Source organism: Neopsephotus bourkii, unplaced genomic scaffold (genome assembly GCF_033783945.1).
Source record: "Neopsephotus bourkii isolate Nb327-2 ecotype Australia unplaced genomic scaffold, CSIRO-AGI_Nbou_v1 NB_1433, whole genome shotgun sequence".
Taxonomy (NCBI): domain Eukaryota; kingdom Metazoa; phylum Chordata; class Aves; order Psittaciformes; family Psittacidae; genus Neopsephotus; species Neopsephotus bourkii.
In genome coordinates this window covers 4,066,129-4,083,901 of record NW_026901910.1, presented here as the reverse complement: position 1 = coordinate 4,083,901, position 17,773 = coordinate 4,066,129, and the positions used below count along the sequence as shown (strand labels likewise).

Here is a 17,773-nt window from a genome sequence, read left to right as displayed (position 1 = left end):
TCTGAAGACCACTGTAATCACTAGAACCAAGGGAAATCCAGAATTTCATCCTATGAGATGTTTTCTGAATATAAGCTGATAGTTTTATGTACGTTGTGGAGCAGGGTTTCTGAAGTATTTGGTAGAAATAAAGCTTCCCAAATGGAGTGAACCATTTGGACACTCAAAAACCCCAAGGAGTTTGTTTGTTGAATGATTCATGTCAAATCACTATATTAAACTGCATTTTCCCATTGTGGCCTCATGCCTCCAGGGAGGTTATAGTTCACGAGTCTCCTCCCATGCTGTGTCCCACACAGTTTGATCATTGTCTTATGGGAGATGTAATTCAGGTCTCTGCTCTCTCTAGTGAGTCAGGTTCAGAATGAACCCCTGCTCTGGTTGTTGGGCACTGATAGGGAAATGGAATTTCCTATTTTAGTGGATAACTTCCAGATATTTAGGATGCATAGCAGCAAAGAAGGTGAATGGTCCCTCCACTAGAGAAGCTCTTGGACAGTCAAAATGTATCTGGCAAGACCGTTTGATACAATCATTCTTACAGTGGTGTCAATGACCTTGAGAAGGTTGGACTTTAACCTTCCTCTTAACCAAAAGGCACCCCTGTAATGGGGCTGGAGAGCTGAGAGCCATGGTGTCGCAGAGGGAATAGTGCCACCTACTGAAGAGCTGATCGTTTGGCTTTTCTTGCAGTTCCTGTTTTCTGAGACGGGGCATTTCTATCTGCTTTCATTTTTAATATGAAACCTCTTGAACAGCAGCACACAGCAGATTTACTGTACTCCTGGCTTGAAGCTATACCAGTGAGTTTGGAGGATTAGACATGTGGTCTGATTCCATGTACTTAGAACATAGTTAACAGTGATGTCTCCTTGCTTTATGCCATCCAGATACTATCATGTGAAAGTGAAGGTGGGAATAAGATGATTATTGATTTGAGTACTGTCAGTGAGGAATCTGTTGACCTTGTAATGTTAACTGTCAGGGGGGAAAAAGTGACATATCATGGTAAGATGCTTCAAAATGAATGACTCCATTCATTCCATCTAGAGAACACTAGGAATTGGAACATGAAAGCAAAAAAAGGGGAATACAGAGCTGATTGCTAACATGGCTCTTCGCTGTTGCCCCAAATCCATAGACTTTAATTAAAGTGCATGAAGTTGGTGTAGTTACTAATTTAATACAAGGATTCCTGTATGTACTTGTGATACCAGGCGTGACGGCAGCAGCTATTGGAAACTTTACATTGTGTGTCATTGAGCTCTCAGTGGTTTGTGGCTTTCCTTTAAGTTCATTCCACAGTGCCTAATGAGGTGTTCCAAGGTACAAGATGTGGGTTATGAAAACATTGCTGCTCTAGTCTCCAAATTCCACTCCTATAAGCAGATTTCACATTGAATGTATTTTACTTAAAGAACAAAAGTGAGCAAATGACATGTTGGAGAGGGTCACTGCTAGCTTTGCCTCGCAGCAGATTAAAAGAGAACATTGGAAGGCTGCTCTTTTTTATCTATGTGGTCCAGACAGGGAGTGCTATCAGAGCTGATCTAGTTCTGCAGGTAATACTGTTATCTTCAGGAAACTTTCAGGTAACTTCATTGAAATCACTATAGAGCATGGTATCTCCCAGCTGGTCTACCTGGACCTTGTTCCAGCCTTCTCTGTTGTAGGGTAGAAGGGTTAAGTGCCTGTTTCTTGTCTGAAGGGAATAAATGAAGGGAAAAAAACAATTATAGACTAATTTCTCTTGCCTCCCAATTCAAAAATAAAAAGGCTGTCTTGAGTGAAATTGAGATGTGTGGTGTGAAACGGTTTAATTTGATTCTAAGAGTATTGTTGGAACTTCAGCTGTACTTTGTAGGGTCAGTATGTGTTGCACATCCTGCTGCATTGCCACTGCTTTGACATCAGGTTCATTCAAGGAGGAAGCTTAGCAGTAGATGCGAGGGTTGCTGGTGCTGGAAAAGTAACTCAGTGGAAGGGCACTATGCAGGGCTATACTGTGCCTTTAAACAGGGACAGTTCTTGTGAGTCAAAGGATTTGTTAGTTCCTTACTCATAAAACCTGTACGTCTGGCAGCAGGATTTAAAACGAGCTGTTTTTATGGAATAGCATATGTTCTCTTTCCCACACCCCACCCTGGGGCATCATTCTTGTGAAGTGAGACTTAAAGAAGCTTGGTCCTATAGGAGAATGGGAGGTACAAAAGGGAGAGGCATTTTAATTCACTTAACTGTATAAAGAGGGTGTGAAAGGTGGTGGGGTTTTTTCTTCTTCTGCTTTCACCCTGCATCCATTCCATCAACTTACTACAGATAACTGTATATAGCATAATCTGCCTCTACTTTATTGGCAGAAGGGGAAGTTACTGGGATATGATACTATGATCAGGCTGCTGCCGAAGTGCTGGAATACAACCTTTTCCACTGCTCCCACACCCATTTTCATATATGCCACAGTGGAGGAGTACAGGGCTGACTGGGCAGGCAGTATTTTCACTTAAGGCTTCTCATTTCCATTAGGAGTTGCTCTAGAGAAATGAAAGGAGCTGTAATGGTGCGAGGGTAATTTAAGACCTGGGTATGACTCCACACTCTGTTACAAGGAATTCCTTAAAAGTGACTGCAGGAAAGGCAGTCTTGCTGGGACAGCATCTTCACAATTCCCTTTGCTCCTTCTATCCTAAATGAAACTGGTACTCCAGTTCTTTCTTGAGATACTGGTGTATGAATTGAAGAAGCAAAGCAAGCTGATAGAAGTAAGGGTGATGTTCAGCTCATTTTCAGGTGAACAATAAGCATACACAACATTGCACCTTTTCTAAATGCTGCACCTGCTAGGTACATTTATCTCTGCAGCAGTATTTATGTTCCCATTATATGAAGTAATCCTAACACAGGGAAACAAAACAAGTTACCTTTGATGTCACACAGCAAGTTAAAGGAGGAGCAGAGTCAAACTTGCATCTCTGTGTTTTGGCTCCATACTTCATTAGCTCAGTGGGAAGCATGGTTTTGATCTGTTCAGTGTAGTAAGCGTGGCCTGTACTTCTTTACTGCTGCTGCTCTGGTTCTGAGCGATAAGCTCATCTCTGACAGAAGGTGCCCCAAGATGAGCTTTTTGCTGAGAATTGGGAGAACTTTTCCTGTTTCAATCTGTTTCAGTCCAAGCTGCTGCTGTTGGTCTGAGCGATTTGTGAGTACTTCAATAGAGCAGCTTGTAAAAGATGTTTGGTGTTTTGGATGGTGAACTGGACCATGACAGCCCTCCACTGTACTTCAGAGAACTATCCAGACAAAGGGAAATGATGCTCTTTGGTTGATGCACATAGTTGCTCTTCCTTAAAAGCTGCTTTTGCCTCAAGTTGTGTCTGATGTGCCAGAGCTGTCTGCATCTTTGCTGTTGTATATCTCTGTTTTGTGTTAGTGAAGCAATAAGCTTGACCTGTCTTGGTGTTCCTATCTGTTTCTGGACTGAAGCCCTGTTTCTGTCTCTCATATATTTTTTCCCCTCTGTTGTATTATACCACTTTCTTTCAGTACTCTGTGATTATCTAGGAGGATAAGGTTTTGGACTGATGCCTAGCTTGTGTCTCTTTGTATTTCTCTCCTTCTCTTTCTTCTGCCCTTTCCCCACCTTTCTTATGCAGGTCTTGTTCAACGGTGTGTTGTTATCCAACGGGATGAAAACGGTTTTGGGCTGACAGTCAGTGGAGACAATCCAGTCTTCGTGCAGTCCGTCAAAGAAGGTAAGTAAGCAGGCTTGCTGGATGCTCTAGCCAGAGAGCAGCCTGGAGGGTTCTCATGTGTACTGGAGAAATACGTGCATGTGCTGGAGGCAAAAACTCCAAATGGCCTCCTCAAAAACGGGATGGCTGTAGCTTAAGGAATAGATGTTCAAGGACAAATTGGGATGCAGTGAATTGATATATTTGGAAACTGACCTCTTGTGTCTGAGAGGAAGTAAGTGCGATGGGGTTGTGGCTTGATGTAAAGTAAGAACAGAAGTGCTCTGGTCCGGGTACTCGGAGATCTCAATGTGATAGAGGCAGGGGGAGTTTGGGTGAGTGTGGGAAATAGCTTTGCGTGGAGCGACAGAAGTCCTTAAACCTTCTTTGTTTTGAATGCTTCTGTTGAAATTGAGCTAAATGATTTCTTGCCTCTTTAGATGGAGCAGCCATGCGGGCTGGAGTGCAAACAGGGGATAGAATTATCAAGGTAAGCGCATTCAAAGCATCAAAGAAATAGGTCCTTTGTCCTAAATGATCTCTCCCTGTTCTCTTTTCCTCCCCAACAACTAAGAAATAAAGTCAGTGACTGAAAAGATGCTTAAACTATTGCTGCAAAATGCTGGTTGTGCTGCAGTAGCTACTGACACAGATAGAGCTGTGATTTCAACTAAGCATTTGAATTAATGAATTAGATTAGCTACCCTAATACTTTTTCTTCCTGGTCAGAGGTGGGTTGCTATTTTCTTTATGTGTTGCTTGGTTTGCTTTGGGGGGTGTGTGTATGGTTTCCTTCTTGCAGAGCTCTGCTCACTGAGATAAACTGTTAGAAGTTGGTAATGAATAGCTAAGCACTGATAACTTTCCCTTCCTCCCTGCCCCAGGTGAATGGCACTCTTGTAACACACTCAAACCATTTGGAGGTGGTAAAGCTGATCAAGTGTAAGTAATGGCAGATTACTATTTCTGTCCCTGTGCTCCTTTAAAGCTTGAAAGGCATAATTATAAAGGACAAATGACTGATTCAGCTGTCAAGTGAGAAGGATAAGATCTAACCATGCCCCATGCTGAGAGATAAAGGATGTGTGTGAAACAGTGAAGTGAAATTGGGGTAATTTTGACATCTCAAACTTGAGCTTCTCTATGCTTCTGCAGCTTCTCCTTAGGTTGGTGTTTGAAGTTACCATCAAACCTTGCCTATGAATCTTCCCGTCTTTGAGTCCATGTTAAATACCGTAGTTATTCAGACACCCCTTATTGTATGCTGCCTTCAGAGTACTGGTGTTTCTAAAGGGAAGTACCTTCTTGGTTGCTTTTCTTGTGCAAGGAAGAAGGTGGTAGTGGTTCCTTCCACCCTAGCAAAGTTTATTTTGTGGCATGAACATATGTATATTGTAAATGCAACCTGGTAGATGTGACCTGCTTGCCTAGAAATTGGATTGTGAGCTTTTATGAGCTATGATTAACATGAAAGGTTTTGGGTTACCTGAGCTTTAATCGGAGGTCTGTAAAACAGAGCTGTCAGTGCTCTCAGGACCTCTGGTTTGAAGAGCAGATGGGTGAAGAATGGTCTGAGTTTGGTCTCTAGGGCAAAATGACAAGCAGAGAAACAGCAACCCTAGAAATCTGGAAGCATGTCTGAAAGGTGACTTGTTCTTGTTCTCCCTGCAGCGGGTTCCTATGTAGCTCTCACTGTTCAGGGGCGCCCACCAGGGTCGCCTCAGATTCCATTAGCTGATTCTGAAGTGGATCTGGCAGCGTTTGGTCATATGTCTCCCATCATGACATCTCCCCATTCACCTGTCGCATCAGGAAGTGCGGAAAGGATTACTAGCCCAGTGCTTGTGGGGGTAAGATTTAAAGCTCTTTTTCTGAAGAACAGTGTAGCAGTGGGAGAAATGTAGTCATATATATATTTTCTCCTGAATTGTTTTGCTTCTTGTAGGGCTTTTCAGAGCCTGGGGTTAGGAAGTGGATGAAAAATGGGCATATCCATTTGCCTTGTCTTTCTTCCCAGCCCCACCAAAAAACCCATCTCTTACTCTCTCCATATCTTCTAGGAGGAGAATAATATTGTCCACAACCAGAAGGTGGAGATTCTGAGAAAGATGTTACAGAAAGAGCAGGAACGGCTGCAGGTACTGGAGTTGCAAGAGCTGGAGAGGGGTGGAGCAAAGGGTGATGCAAATAACAAAGATCAGTTGTTGAATCACTCCTTAGCAGCATCTTCAACATTCCCACGCATTGCTTGTGTTTCAGCTTAGCTTTTCTATATCCCAGCCTAGCACCAGAGATCTAGTCGCTTTCTGAAGTGGAAATGTACATATCCCTCAGTCTGATCTAATCCTTGAGCAAGTAAGCATCTTTGAGGGATTCCAGGAAATCTCAAGAGTGTGGTTATCTTTATACGTGGCACAGGAGAGAGAGGAGAGCTATATAAAATGGCCCTTCTGTTGCATCCACTTAGTAGGTGTGCAGATGTGCTGTTTATTGGTTTAAATGTGTCAGTGGGGATCATGAGCAGTAGCAGGTTGTAGTTCTAAGCTTTGCTATTGACCAGATACTGAGCAAAAGCCCTTAAAATTATCTTTCAGTCTCTGCAAGAAGAGTATAACCGGTCACCCACCACACGGCTCTTCAAAGAGATACAGGAAGCGAAGAAGCACATTCCTCAGCTGCAAGAGCAGTTGTCCAAAGCCACAGGCTGTACTCAGGTAACACAGTGTGTCAGGCTTCTCTGTGCTATGTTCCGGGTGAGAATTCTTGGGGGATGATGATGTTGTGAGCAAGGAGGAGCTCCCTGCCGTGTGCTTGTACAGGCAAATGGCACCCTCTAGAGTTGAGACTTGTAGTTAGGCTTGCAGAGGCTGTCGAGCAATGCAGTGCAATGGCAGTATGTGAAGGAGACTTTAAAATGGACTTTCAAATCAACAGTGAAAAAGTGCTTTTAAAACAGTAAGGTTAAGGATTGACTCTTGAAATGCTCTGCTTGCTCTGTGCTGTCTCCCAACTCACTTTATCTTTGTAGGATGGAGTCTTGTCCTCCAGATCTGTGACGGACTCGCTGCAGATCAGTGAAGTGGAGGCAGAGAGTGGGGATTGTGTGAGCAAACTAGATTACAGTGGTGACAGCCCCTCCCGACCAAACAGTGACATTACTGATGTGAGTCTTCAACAGCTCCATGACTTTGCTTCTGTATGGCTTGGATTTCGTTTTCTAGTAGAGATTCTTTGTGTTTGTGTTGTCTTGTGTATCATACATATGTACTCTGACTCAGTAACACTGTATTACAAGAACAGGCACACCAAAATAAATTCACAAGGAAACATACCATATTGGACTTCTCTTTAGGATTGGGGAAAAAATAGTGTGGGGTTTGGGTTTTTATCCAGGATTAGATTTTCCTGGCACAATCCCTGAAACCAGACAAAGAAAGATGGATGCCAGCATCTTTCTCAGAACTCGGAGATGCCAGTTAGAGCATCTTCTAAGAGTATGGTAATGTTCCGATTGTGGTAGCTGTGACTAACATCTAGTCAGTGGGCAAGTTGCCATGAAAGTGGGGAAGAGCCTTACTTGTACTAAATAAGCTTCAGTTATTGCCAGGAGTAAAGGCTCTTAATCTGTTCACTCGTTAGTTATCAATCTGTGTGCTCGTATGGTCTCCCCATTGGAGTGCCTTAGCACCTAATCCTTAATTAAAAGTCACTATCTGATTAGTGCAGAGCAATTGAGACTCTGTACTTGGGTTTTGGCTTAATTTGTGGTTTAACTTAAGGATGTGGGAGCTAAATTTGTACTTGTGTTTGGAGGTAAAAGGAAGATGGGTCAGATACACCTCTAAGATGTGAACATGCGTGACTTTTCTGCCACATTCCAGCTCCAAACCTGACTAGATATCCCTGTGTTTGTATATAGTAAATGCAGAACAAAATTCACAGCTATCTTCCAAATCAAATTCATCCTGTTAGTATTGTGGATGGTATGTGATCACTAGATATGATTGACACACCAAACAGTCAAACGCCTGGATATTACTGTGAACACACTGAAAATAAGCCAGCAGCACAGTGCTTTTTGCATGTTTAACAGTTCACTCTGACAGGAAGGAGAAGTTTTGGTTGTTGTGGCTGAAAGACATAACTGTGCAGTTCTCATTTTCCTGGATTTGCTGGTACTTACCAGAATTGAACTTCCTTCTTGTCCAGAGTCCTCGCAGTGGCTTGAAGGAGCGGGTTTATCCAGATGAGAGCCCAGAAAAGACTGAGGTTCAAGATACTGTGAGTACAAAACATAAAGTGTCACAACAGCATCTCCTATAATGGGCCCATTAAAACCTTGCCGGGTTTCTTCACTGTCTAGATGAAGCATGCATAAACTTTGGTTTAGAAATTAAAATGCAATTAAAATTGTGCAGGGAAAGTTAATTAGCTGAGTAAATGTTTATGGAGCTTAAGAGCAGGCACATTTAGAGCTGAGAAACATATCATCAGCAGTAAAACAGCTGGACCTAGAATAGGTAGAGCCGTTGTACATACTTTATTCCTTGAGTCCAGCAGTAAATGATGAAGTCTTTTCTTTAGGATATTTGGTCATTATGAGGCTGGCATTGTCAGTTATGGGCTCAGGATTAGGTAGAAGTGAAACTTGGCAGGAAGTGCAGACCTATCTGAACATATTACCTTCCTTAGGATGGCTTCTGAAATGATTTTCCCCTCATCTGCTTGACTTTCGAAAGTTGTATTTCTCCATTTGTACTAAGATGGCATTTGTCATATGCCACATGCTTAATGTGCTCGTGTCTGTATATGATGCAGTTGGTTTTGAATCATCTGATTTAATCTTTTTCCGAGTGCTTGTAACTTGGGAGAAGCATTTGTAAGGGGATCTTGTAGCTGCAAAATTGGGCAAGGTTGAGTAAAGACAAATGGATTTCCACTGGGTTTTGAGGTCAGTATTTCTAACCTGGTAAAGAAGTTTTACTGTGCCAAGAGTGAAATCGCCCTGTACATTTCTTCCTTCCCTTCCGTGCCCTTCTTTTCCCTTACTTCTGACTCACCACAGGATTCCCAGTCCAGTGTTGGAAGTCCTTTATCCCGAGTGGTGCCTCAGATCATTGGAGCAGAGGATGATGACTTTGACACTGAACAGGAGCAGGTGGGAATGACTTTTAGCCACCCCTTTCCTCCCTCGACCAGAATTACTCATTCAACAGTATGCCATCTTTGATATCTTCTGTTGCTGTCACAGCAGTATAGCTGCCATGGCTTTTGACATACTTATGTGGAGTTATTTTAGCTGTCCTTTGCTCTGGATTATATTTCATTATACTGTACTCAGTGCTCGGGAGCGCTTTCTGGGATGCGAGAATGGCATCACTAAGGTTCTGGAATTGATCAGTTTCAATTAAACAAACGAGGAGGGAGCTGAGCTATTGGAACAAAGCTTCTTGGGTTTTCTACCAGTGGCTTTCTTGAATAATTGACATAGTTTCCATGCCTCTCTACAGATTAATGGACAGTGCAGCTGTTTCCAAAACATTGAGCTCCTGAAATCTCGCCCAGCTCACCTGGCTGTTCTTCTGCATCATGTGGTGTCCCAGTTTGACCCTGCAGCATTGGTAAGATGATCTGGAATTGCTGTCGTGGCCCAAATTGGTAGTCTTAACCAGTGTTATCAGGATTTCCTTGTTATATAGCATTGTCAGTGACATGGCTGTGTCGGCAAGGAGAGAAATGCAGAACCTGTGCGGGCCTGAGAGTATTTCAGATAAATGAAGAGAAGCATGAAAAGAGCTTCCCTTACATTTAGTTGCGTACAGATAAGGATTTAGCTCTTGAAAGCATTCAGTTGTACCCTGAGGAGGTGGGATCAGTTTTCTATGGGGAAGGTTTGATCCCCCTTCCTCTCTTCCTGCCCACCCTCACTCTTCCCTTCTTTGCTGATTACCAGGGCAGCCAAGCTGAGGTTACCTGAGCCATCTAGGTGGCTCAAAGTAGTTAGGAAGAGTTTCAGTCCACCAACACTGAACTCATTGAAATACTTGAACAAAACCTCAGAGTTAGGGGTGTTAGAAGAGTTCTACTGGTATCACCTAATAATTTCTTCCCCTCTGTTTGCCACAGTTGTGCTACCTTTACACAGACTTGTACAAGCAGACCAACTCCAAAGAGACTCGGCGTGTCTTCCTGGAGTTTTACCAGTTCTTCTTGGACCGAGCTGCAGTATGTTCCAGTCGTTTCTTTCACTTTCAAGCATATCTAGCAAGTTGACTTTTCCCCTTCTCCTCTCTCCTGCACTGGAAAAAACGAAGGAGTTATTTAAGTCCTTCAAAATAAAAAGGTTTCCTTGTTTAGATGTTGCCAATGAATGTGGCAAAATACAGCCATAGGTGCTTGGTAACTCAATAAATCACAGCGAATGTGTTGTCTGGTAGAAGAAGCAGGGTTTTAATATGTAAGCAAGCTCTAGCTATTATACATTGTCTTTTAGTTAATAATTGCTGCATATATTGATGTAGCTATTACAAGGGTTAGGGAATCTTATGTATCTGTTGGAAAATCTGAGAAACTTGTCTGCTGTCTTAAACTGGTCTACCAGATAGTGTAGCAGAGGCTAGAACCATGTTTTTAGGTAATATAATCCTTCTGTAATATAATATATATTCAAAATGGGAGTCTCCCCCTTTATACCATCAGGTGTTCAGGTTGTGTGACATGAGTTTGTGAGGGGATTTTCTTGTGTGGTTTGTACTGTGTGTTTTATTGGGGTGGTGTTTGCTGTGTCTGTTCTCCCAGCTGATCTTTTCCTTTGCAGAACCTGAAAGTTCCAGTTCCAGATGAAATCTCCTTAGAACTAGGTAGGGATGCTCTTGCCTTGGTTACCTCTTCCTGTGTTTCTCCTGTCTGAGGCAGTCCTAGAGAGTAATCTATCATCTGTTCTGATTTACAGACAGAAGAAGGCCAGAGCTCCTTCCTGAAGAGCTTCATCGTCAGTTTATACAAACTATGCAAGATAAAGTCTGTCCAGAAGTTCAAAGGAATCTGGAAGATTTCAGGTAACAGGAGTTACCAATGTAGATTTCCTTTAGTTCATGCTTGCCTTCAGTCAGCGTGTTCTACATAGAGGAAGTCCAAACTGAAGGGACATAGTAATTCATCTTGGACTGAATAGGAGGATGCCACTGGAGAGGGCCTCCAGGGTCACCCTGTGACCAGTTCCTGAATGTTTTTTGACACTGTGTTCAAAGTAATTGCAAAATCAGTTTTAGAGCTTTGATTCTTCATTCCTCGAGGCTGTTTGAGGCAATTTCAGAACATTGTTTCTCTAGGTGAGATGATATAAATCCTTTGTACCCGTTGTGTTTGCTGTCAGCTTTTATCTCCCTTATTCTTTTTCCTCCTTAATTTTCCTTTTTCCCTTCTCTCTCCTCTTTGGGCACAGAAGACTTCACTTCAGAAGGCTGTCATGGGCATATAATAGAATTTGATAATTAGTATGCCCTTTCATCTGGAGTTGTAAGAACTCAGTGCCAACATGAGACATTAGACCAAGACAAGTGATCATTTATACCTAAAAATGTCTTAATTCAAGTATATACTTCAAATACAGAACCTGGGATGCTGCAAAAAGAGTAACTACTTTTTCTTGACCCTTGCAATAGCTACCTCTCTTGATAAATACCATACAACATCATTTCTCCAAAGGCTATCTTAGCTAAGTTTAACAGTGAGCACAGATGTTATGGAGAAATGTCATGACTTCAACATTTTCATACAGAAACCAATAATGAAACCTGTTTGACATTCAGAATGTCAGGAGGTTGCTTTTCCTTGTTACAGGTCAGTACTCAAGTTCAAGTGATGCTTCCTCTCCTCATTTTTCAGGCAGAAACGTAGTATGGGATTGACCCTGGCAGAAGGAGAGCTAACCAAGCTGGATGCAGAGAGAGTTCGTGACCGGATTGCGATGGAGAAGGAAAGAGCATGTGCAGAACAGATTATTGCTAAAATTGAGGAAGTCTTGTGAGTAACAGCAGGTTTAATTGTGGGGGTAGAAAAGACTCTACTCTGAACCTAAAAACAGTTAAGGGATTAGGAAATAGAAGCAACTTGGCATCACTACATTTACATTGTTTCCCCTGCTTGCTATCAATGTATGTTTGGGTAATGATAGCCAAAAGTAAGCTAATATCTAGGTAAAGTCCTTGTATGTTTTCAAGGAGGCTGCTGTTCAAATAGCAGAGGTAATGTTGTCATTGTGACCTTCTGCATTATTAGATCAGAGTCCCTTTCAGAACCCATGTTTTACGTCTAATGTAAGCTGAATGAGCCTTCCTTCCCCTCACCTGCTCCTGGGACTTGCTGACATTCGAAAGGATGCTTTGAACACAGCAGCTGATGCTCTGGGTGGGTGTGAATGGGTGTTAATTGGTTTTTGAGTCTCCTTTCTTGTTTCTAGGATGACATCTCAGCCCTTGGAAGAAGACAAGAGGTAATAGAACTTGCGTAGTCTTGTCTGTGAAGTTAAGAGCCCCACTGCTGGCTCTGCTGTGTTCTGCTGAGCAGCATAAGACAGCCCTCTGCTGGCTATAGCCACAAACTCTTCTTTCTAAACCCCCCGGCATAATGAATTGGAATTCAGATCATCAACATCTTGCTCTCGATCCCTTCTGATTCTGAAGTTTGTTGCCTTTGTTTCAGACCTGTCACTGAGAGTTTGTGTTTCTTTTGGTTTTGTCTTGTAGCTCTTTCAGTCTGGTCTATGTATGTGCCTTTCCTTGTTCACTTTGTGTACAAACTGGGTAGCTTTTACTATACTCTTTACATCAGCCATACCTTTTACTGTTGCTAAGTTTCAACAATAACTCAAAACTATAATATGAATTCAAGTATGTATTTGGTATTAGGACTTTCTTTGTACTGCTCAAAATTAATTTACCTCCTAGGCTTATATACTCCATCTTTTGCTTACAAAAAGAGCAAATGCTGGTATTAGCTGAGTCTTTTCCCTTGTCTGTGATAGTTTGTTTTGTATTAAAAACCCCCAAACTTGCCAACTTCTTTTAACTAAAAAGAGTTAATTTCTCAACAGAAAGTTTGCATTTGACATTTCTCCTTACTCTCCATCTTCTTTGTTTTTTAATGTGTTGGGCAGTTCCACAATGCAGTATGTGATTCTTACATACATGAAACACCTCGGAGTCAAAGTTAAAGAACCTCGGAACCTGGAGCAGAAGCGTGGCCGTATTGGTTTCTTGCCAAAGATCAAGGTAGTAGCGTTGTGACCCGAGTGCATTTGTTTAAAGCTGCCCATCTTGTGTGCTTTGTTAGATTTCAGGATCCACTTTTGCATGACACATCGGAAGTTGGTGTGACTTTACAGTCTTCACTGCAGCATTAAGAGGATCTGGGGTTACTGAGCTGCACAGAAAACCTAAGAGCTGAAACTGGGTTGTTCATCTGTTCTCAGACACATGAATTAGAAAGGAGTTGCCTTCTTTTTTCACTTACCTGTAGGCCTGAATTCAAGCTGCTTGGTTTTCACATTTCTAGCCCTATTAAAACTTGGGGTGAGAAATGTTTCTTACAATTGATACAACATTGAATCAGATGAGTATCTCATTAAGGCTACTCTGGCTGTTGGCCTGTCTGCTTTAGTTTTCTTCTTAAGAAAGTTGCCCAAAACCTCATGCTTCACAATGCAGGAAAGCTGCTTTTCCTGCCGCCCACACTTTCCAGTTATATAATGAATGTTGACACTAAAACTCCATCTCTGTGGGTGTATTCAGTTGTCTCCCACAATATGGGGGTGTCTGTGGTCACAGGAGCTACTTATTTTCACCAGCATTCCAGCTTCTTTGGTAATGTTAAGATGGTCACAAGCAGTTCTGCACTGACAGTGCAAAAAGGTTAGTTCAGGCATTCACAACCTTTCTGAACCAGTAAGATATGTTGCACTTCTGTTTCCCAGATAGGAGTCTGTATGCTTATGGAGGCTTGGAGCCAGAAGATGCTGTGCCCTAGAGAAACAAGGTGCTAGTCATTGTTCTGAATTAGTCTCATACCCTAGGGAGGAGAGTGGTTCCTGCTAAGTTAAAAAGAGGTTGTATGAGTTTTTGCTTATAACAGATATATCTCTTCAGGTACTGTGGCTCCCTGCTGCTAACCGTGTTATGCCATTCATAGTGTGTCCATAGGCTGTCCTTGCCTCTGATGCTGCAGGATGTTCACCTCTCAATAACTTATTAGAAATAAAACTCTCTTGTACCAAACTCCCACTGTTTTAAAGAATTAATCACTCTCTCAGTTAATAACTGCATTTGAAGAAATGAGTGACCTGTTTGCTTTGTTTTTCTGCAGCAAAGTATCAAGAAAGAGAAAGAAGGAGAGGAAAAAGGAAAGAGAAGAGGCTTTCCTAATATTCTGGGCCCACCAAGGAGACCGAGTCGACATGATAGCAGTGCAAGTATGTGAAACAAGCAGATATATATTCCCTAAATATTAATCTGAAAGCCAGATAAAGTCTCTGCTGTCTTTTAGTAATCCATGCTAAGAGGACTCAGTAAACTTTTTGGTTGTAAACGTGTTTTTGAAGACCTAATTTTGTCCTGAAATGTTGCTTCTCCTCATTGCTGAAAACAGGTAAAAGCTCTTTTAGTGGTGTAATGGCTCTGTGTTTGTTCAGTTGGCAGAGCCATGGAAATGCAAAAGCCTCGCCATCTAAAGCATGTACCTCCAGCATCTTCGGTTAGCCCAGAGCCACCAGATTCCAGTAAGATGCGCCAGAGTGGGTCCTCCAGTGAAGGAACAGATGGGCTCTACCCACCTCCCAACCCAATGTCTCCTTTGGCAATGGGTCCCTTTTCCTCTCCAGAGGGCAGCAAGGACAGTGAAACAGGTAGGATGTTACTAGCAAAGAGGAGTGATTAAAGATTGTGTTGTGAACAGGATATGCAAAGCACAGTTCTGCTCATAGCAGCATAGAATGGGTAGGGTTGGAAAGGACCTTGACTGATGCAACGAACTTGGCAAATTAGGAAATAACTTTATATCATTAGACATGATCTTCCTTACCTCAGTCATCTTTTCTGGCATATTCTCTGGCTCAAATCAGGCCAGAAACTGTTGCCAGATGGATCCTCTCAATTGTGGCATCAGATGATCTAACAGGAAAAGAACAGTCTGAGGTGCCTGTTTTCGTAAGCACAAGTCAGTGTCAGCTGGAATCACCCAGGAATTTAGTTCTTCCAGCTGAAATGAGGCTGGGAATCCAAAGGCTATGAAGAGGCTGCAAAGTTCTCTAATATGCTCTATTTTCTTGACATTTTGTACTTGCTTTCTGTTTAGGTGTGAAGCAGACTGGAGAAGCTCCACCTGCTATTGACTGTATGGAAGGCACACCCCGCACACCTAATAATACCTTTGAATTTCCATCTCCGTTGGAAAACTTGCAGGAGGAGGAGGGAGAATCAGAGAGGTAACTGTGGTACTCTGGTTGCTTGAGCCGTGGATGAGAGTTAGTGTGACAATGGCTGCTGAAGCTTAATCCAGTCGTTTGTGTTAAACATCACTGGTAGGAGTAGGCAGTCATGGTCTATGTCTGCTACTACAGTAGTAGTAGACAGCTATGTATCAGGGTGAAGTTGACAGATGGACAACATGTTCTACATAGGAAGTTATGCCTTTACTCTGAAATGATACAAAACGTCTGAGTGGGGTCTTCTTGCATAAGCTTCCCTAATAATGTCTTTTGTTCTTTGCAGAATGGTTGACATGGGAACACCAAAGCCTTTCCGCAAGTGAGTGTGCTTACAGATGTTCAGACTTCACTGAATTTGTTTAGATGGTAATAGGTTATAAGGCAGAATGCAGTAGTGTTCATTGTTCTGAGCCAGTGCCGTTGTCTGCATGATCACTCCGTTTCCTAAATAATGCATATATGAAATGAGACACTGACATCCATATATAGGACAGGTGGAGTGAATCATACAGATAAACCCTGTGATCTATGAGTGAAGTGTAGTGATTGTTGTATCTGCTGATTTGAATTGATGGATTAAGGAGCTGAGATTTCCATGTTTTCTTTTTAAATCTGTGTATTGCTGTTAGCTCTGTATCTGCAGTTAGATGGATGAAAGAAATTGCATCCTATCCTTTCACCACCTCGATAATTGACTTATTTTATCTGTATCACTGAAACCAGTGCTATGAAAATACTGCCAGAACAGTTATTCACTCTTAGTTGTTCTGTAAACGGCAAAATTAGAAAATATGTCTATAGGTTCAGACATCTAACAGCCTCCAGCTATTATGGAGAGCATATTCCTAATGATGCACAACTGTTACAAATACTTAGATTTTTCTCTTCTTTCTTCCTTACATCCGTGCCTAAAGTGGGAAGTACTGATGTATTTTTTCATGTTAGGATGGACAGTGTTGGTTTCGCAGATGTACAAAGTGAAGATGAGCTGTATGATTTTGACATGGACATGGACCCCCCCAACTGGCAGCAACTCGTGAGCCGAGAAGTGTTGTTGGGCCTGAAACCCTATGAAATCAAGCGCCAAGAAGTAATTAATGGTGAGATGGCTTTTGATGTTCTCCTAGCTCACTAAGCACAAAGCTGAAACCGGTCCTTTGGAGCTCTGAAGTTCTTACCATTTGAAACTAGGTCTTTCTTCATTGATCTGCTCAAAGTGGTAGCCATCTATTACTTCTGGCAGAGTTCATGTGTGTGAAACTTGGATATGTGACTGAAAAGTATCCTGAGATGAGATTGGTCCAGTCCTTAGAGAGGAAATAAACAATATTAAGTGGTTTGACACTGGAAGGCCAGTTTGCAGTATCATGTACTGTAAAGGAAAGCAACAGGCACTGCCTAAACTGTTGGGAAGCACATGATGCGAATGGAAAGCTGCTACCAAACTTCCTCTTCAAAGCTTCATCTGATTTTCAGGTCTTGCAGTCCTGCAGAGCACTCTGTGTGGCTGTATAAACTGCTGAGAGCTCACTGTTTGGGGAAAATGACGAGTCATGAACCAGTTGGCTTCTCTGTTCTTCCAAACATGGAAGTATAGCAGAGCATGGCTCCGTTCTGGAGCAGGATGGATAATGGGCTAGCAAGGGCAGTACTCATGAGGGAAGGTTTTCAAAGTTCATACTTCTGACTTCTGTTTGCTTCCTGTTTGGAGCCATGTTTCCACATCTCCTTAAGTAAGTGCTTACAGTCCTGCTTTCCTCTCTCCAGAACTGTTTTACACCGAGAGAGCCCACGTCCGTACGCTGAAGGTTCTGCATAATGTCTTCTACCAGCGTGTCACCCGGGAGGGGATCCTGAACTCCAGTGACAAACGGAAGATCTTCTCAAATCTGGAGGACATCCTCGGGCTTCACGGTAATTGCAGCTGAGCTGACACTAGGTGATACAGAGCCTTTCAGCTTTGTAGTGGCACCTGGGATCCTGGATGCAAACACCTGAAAATAAACAAGTGACCCTCAAACAAGAGGCAACCTCATAAAGCACTTCAGCTGAGGAGGAATGCTCCGGCTGTTCCTCTTCCTTTTGCACACAGTTTGTTTTTCCATGTCTGATTTACAAAGATATCTCGATAAAGAATGCATGTGCCCAGTGTTTCAGATAACTTGCCTTTTCTTATCTGTGTGCACAGACTCTCTTGTGCTGATTCAGGCTTTGATAAAAGGAGCAGTGCGTTGATGAATGGTCTTTATGGGTCAACACTGAAAATGTTACAGCTGTTGGTGAACTGGATATGAAAACAAACATGGAAAGATTGATGTTTTGCAGGTGGTTTTGAAGGATAGCCCTTCCTAATTGGGTAGCTAAAGGACTGGTCAGAATCGGGTTTGGCTCTGCCACTGAATAATCACTTGTATCATTTTATGCAGGTGGATTGAAGTGCATTCGACGTTATTCCTATGGTTTTAGAAGGCAGAAATCCTCAGAAAAGATAAGATTGGAAAAGTTCTTAGGGGTCACTTGAGGACAGGGGAGGCAGAAGTGCAAGGGAGTTAGGCAGCAT

At 42.4% G+C, this 17,773-nt stretch overlaps 2 protein-coding genes across 5 annotated transcripts in view; both read left to right on the top strand.

Annotated features, from left to right (window-relative positions):
- The window catches only part of TBCEL (tubulin folding cofactor E like), a 320,977-nt gene that overhangs the window by 67,285 nt on the left and 235,919 nt on the right, over window positions 1-17,773 (top strand). The gene's annotated exons all lie outside the window — the stretch shown is intronic.
- ARHGEF12 (Rho guanine nucleotide exchange factor 12) overlaps window positions 1-17,773 on the top strand; it is a 69,811-nt gene that overhangs the window by 36,392 nt on the left and 15,646 nt on the right. For all 4 annotated transcript variants that reach the window (XM_061368535.1, XM_061368532.1, XM_061368531.1 and 1 more), the window contains 22 exons: window positions 3,654-3,752; window positions 4,172-4,221; window positions 4,616-4,673; window positions 5,403-5,581; window positions 5,792-5,869; window positions 6,326-6,445; window positions 6,760-6,894; window positions 7,941-8,012; window positions 8,797-8,889; window positions 9,242-9,352; window positions 9,858-9,956; window positions 10,549-10,591; window positions 10,684-10,789; window positions 11,619-11,756; window positions 12,193-12,225; window positions 12,889-13,003; window positions 14,094-14,199; window positions 14,419-14,631; window positions 15,081-15,210; window positions 15,497-15,532; window positions 16,159-16,313; window positions 16,981-17,127. In XM_061368535.1, the coding sequence (XP_061224519.1) occupies window positions 4,183-4,221; window positions 4,616-4,673; window positions 5,403-5,581; window positions 5,792-5,869; window positions 6,326-6,445; window positions 6,760-6,894; window positions 7,941-8,012; window positions 8,797-8,889; window positions 9,242-9,352; window positions 9,858-9,956; window positions 10,549-10,591; window positions 10,684-10,789; window positions 11,619-11,756; window positions 12,193-12,225; window positions 12,889-13,003; window positions 14,094-14,199; window positions 14,419-14,631; window positions 15,081-15,210; window positions 15,497-15,532; window positions 16,159-16,313; window positions 16,981-17,127 (2,206 nt within the window). In that variant the 5' untranslated portion in view covers window positions 3,654-3,752; window positions 4,172-4,182. The remainder of the gene's footprint in view (window positions 1-3,653; window positions 3,753-4,171; window positions 4,222-4,615; window positions 4,674-5,402; window positions 5,582-5,791; window positions 5,870-6,325; window positions 6,446-6,759; window positions 6,895-7,940; window positions 8,013-8,796; window positions 8,890-9,241; window positions 9,353-9,857; window positions 9,957-10,548; window positions 10,592-10,683; window positions 10,790-11,618; window positions 11,757-12,192; window positions 12,226-12,888; window positions 13,004-14,093; window positions 14,200-14,418; window positions 14,632-15,080; window positions 15,211-15,496; window positions 15,533-16,158; window positions 16,314-16,980; window positions 17,128-17,773) is intronic.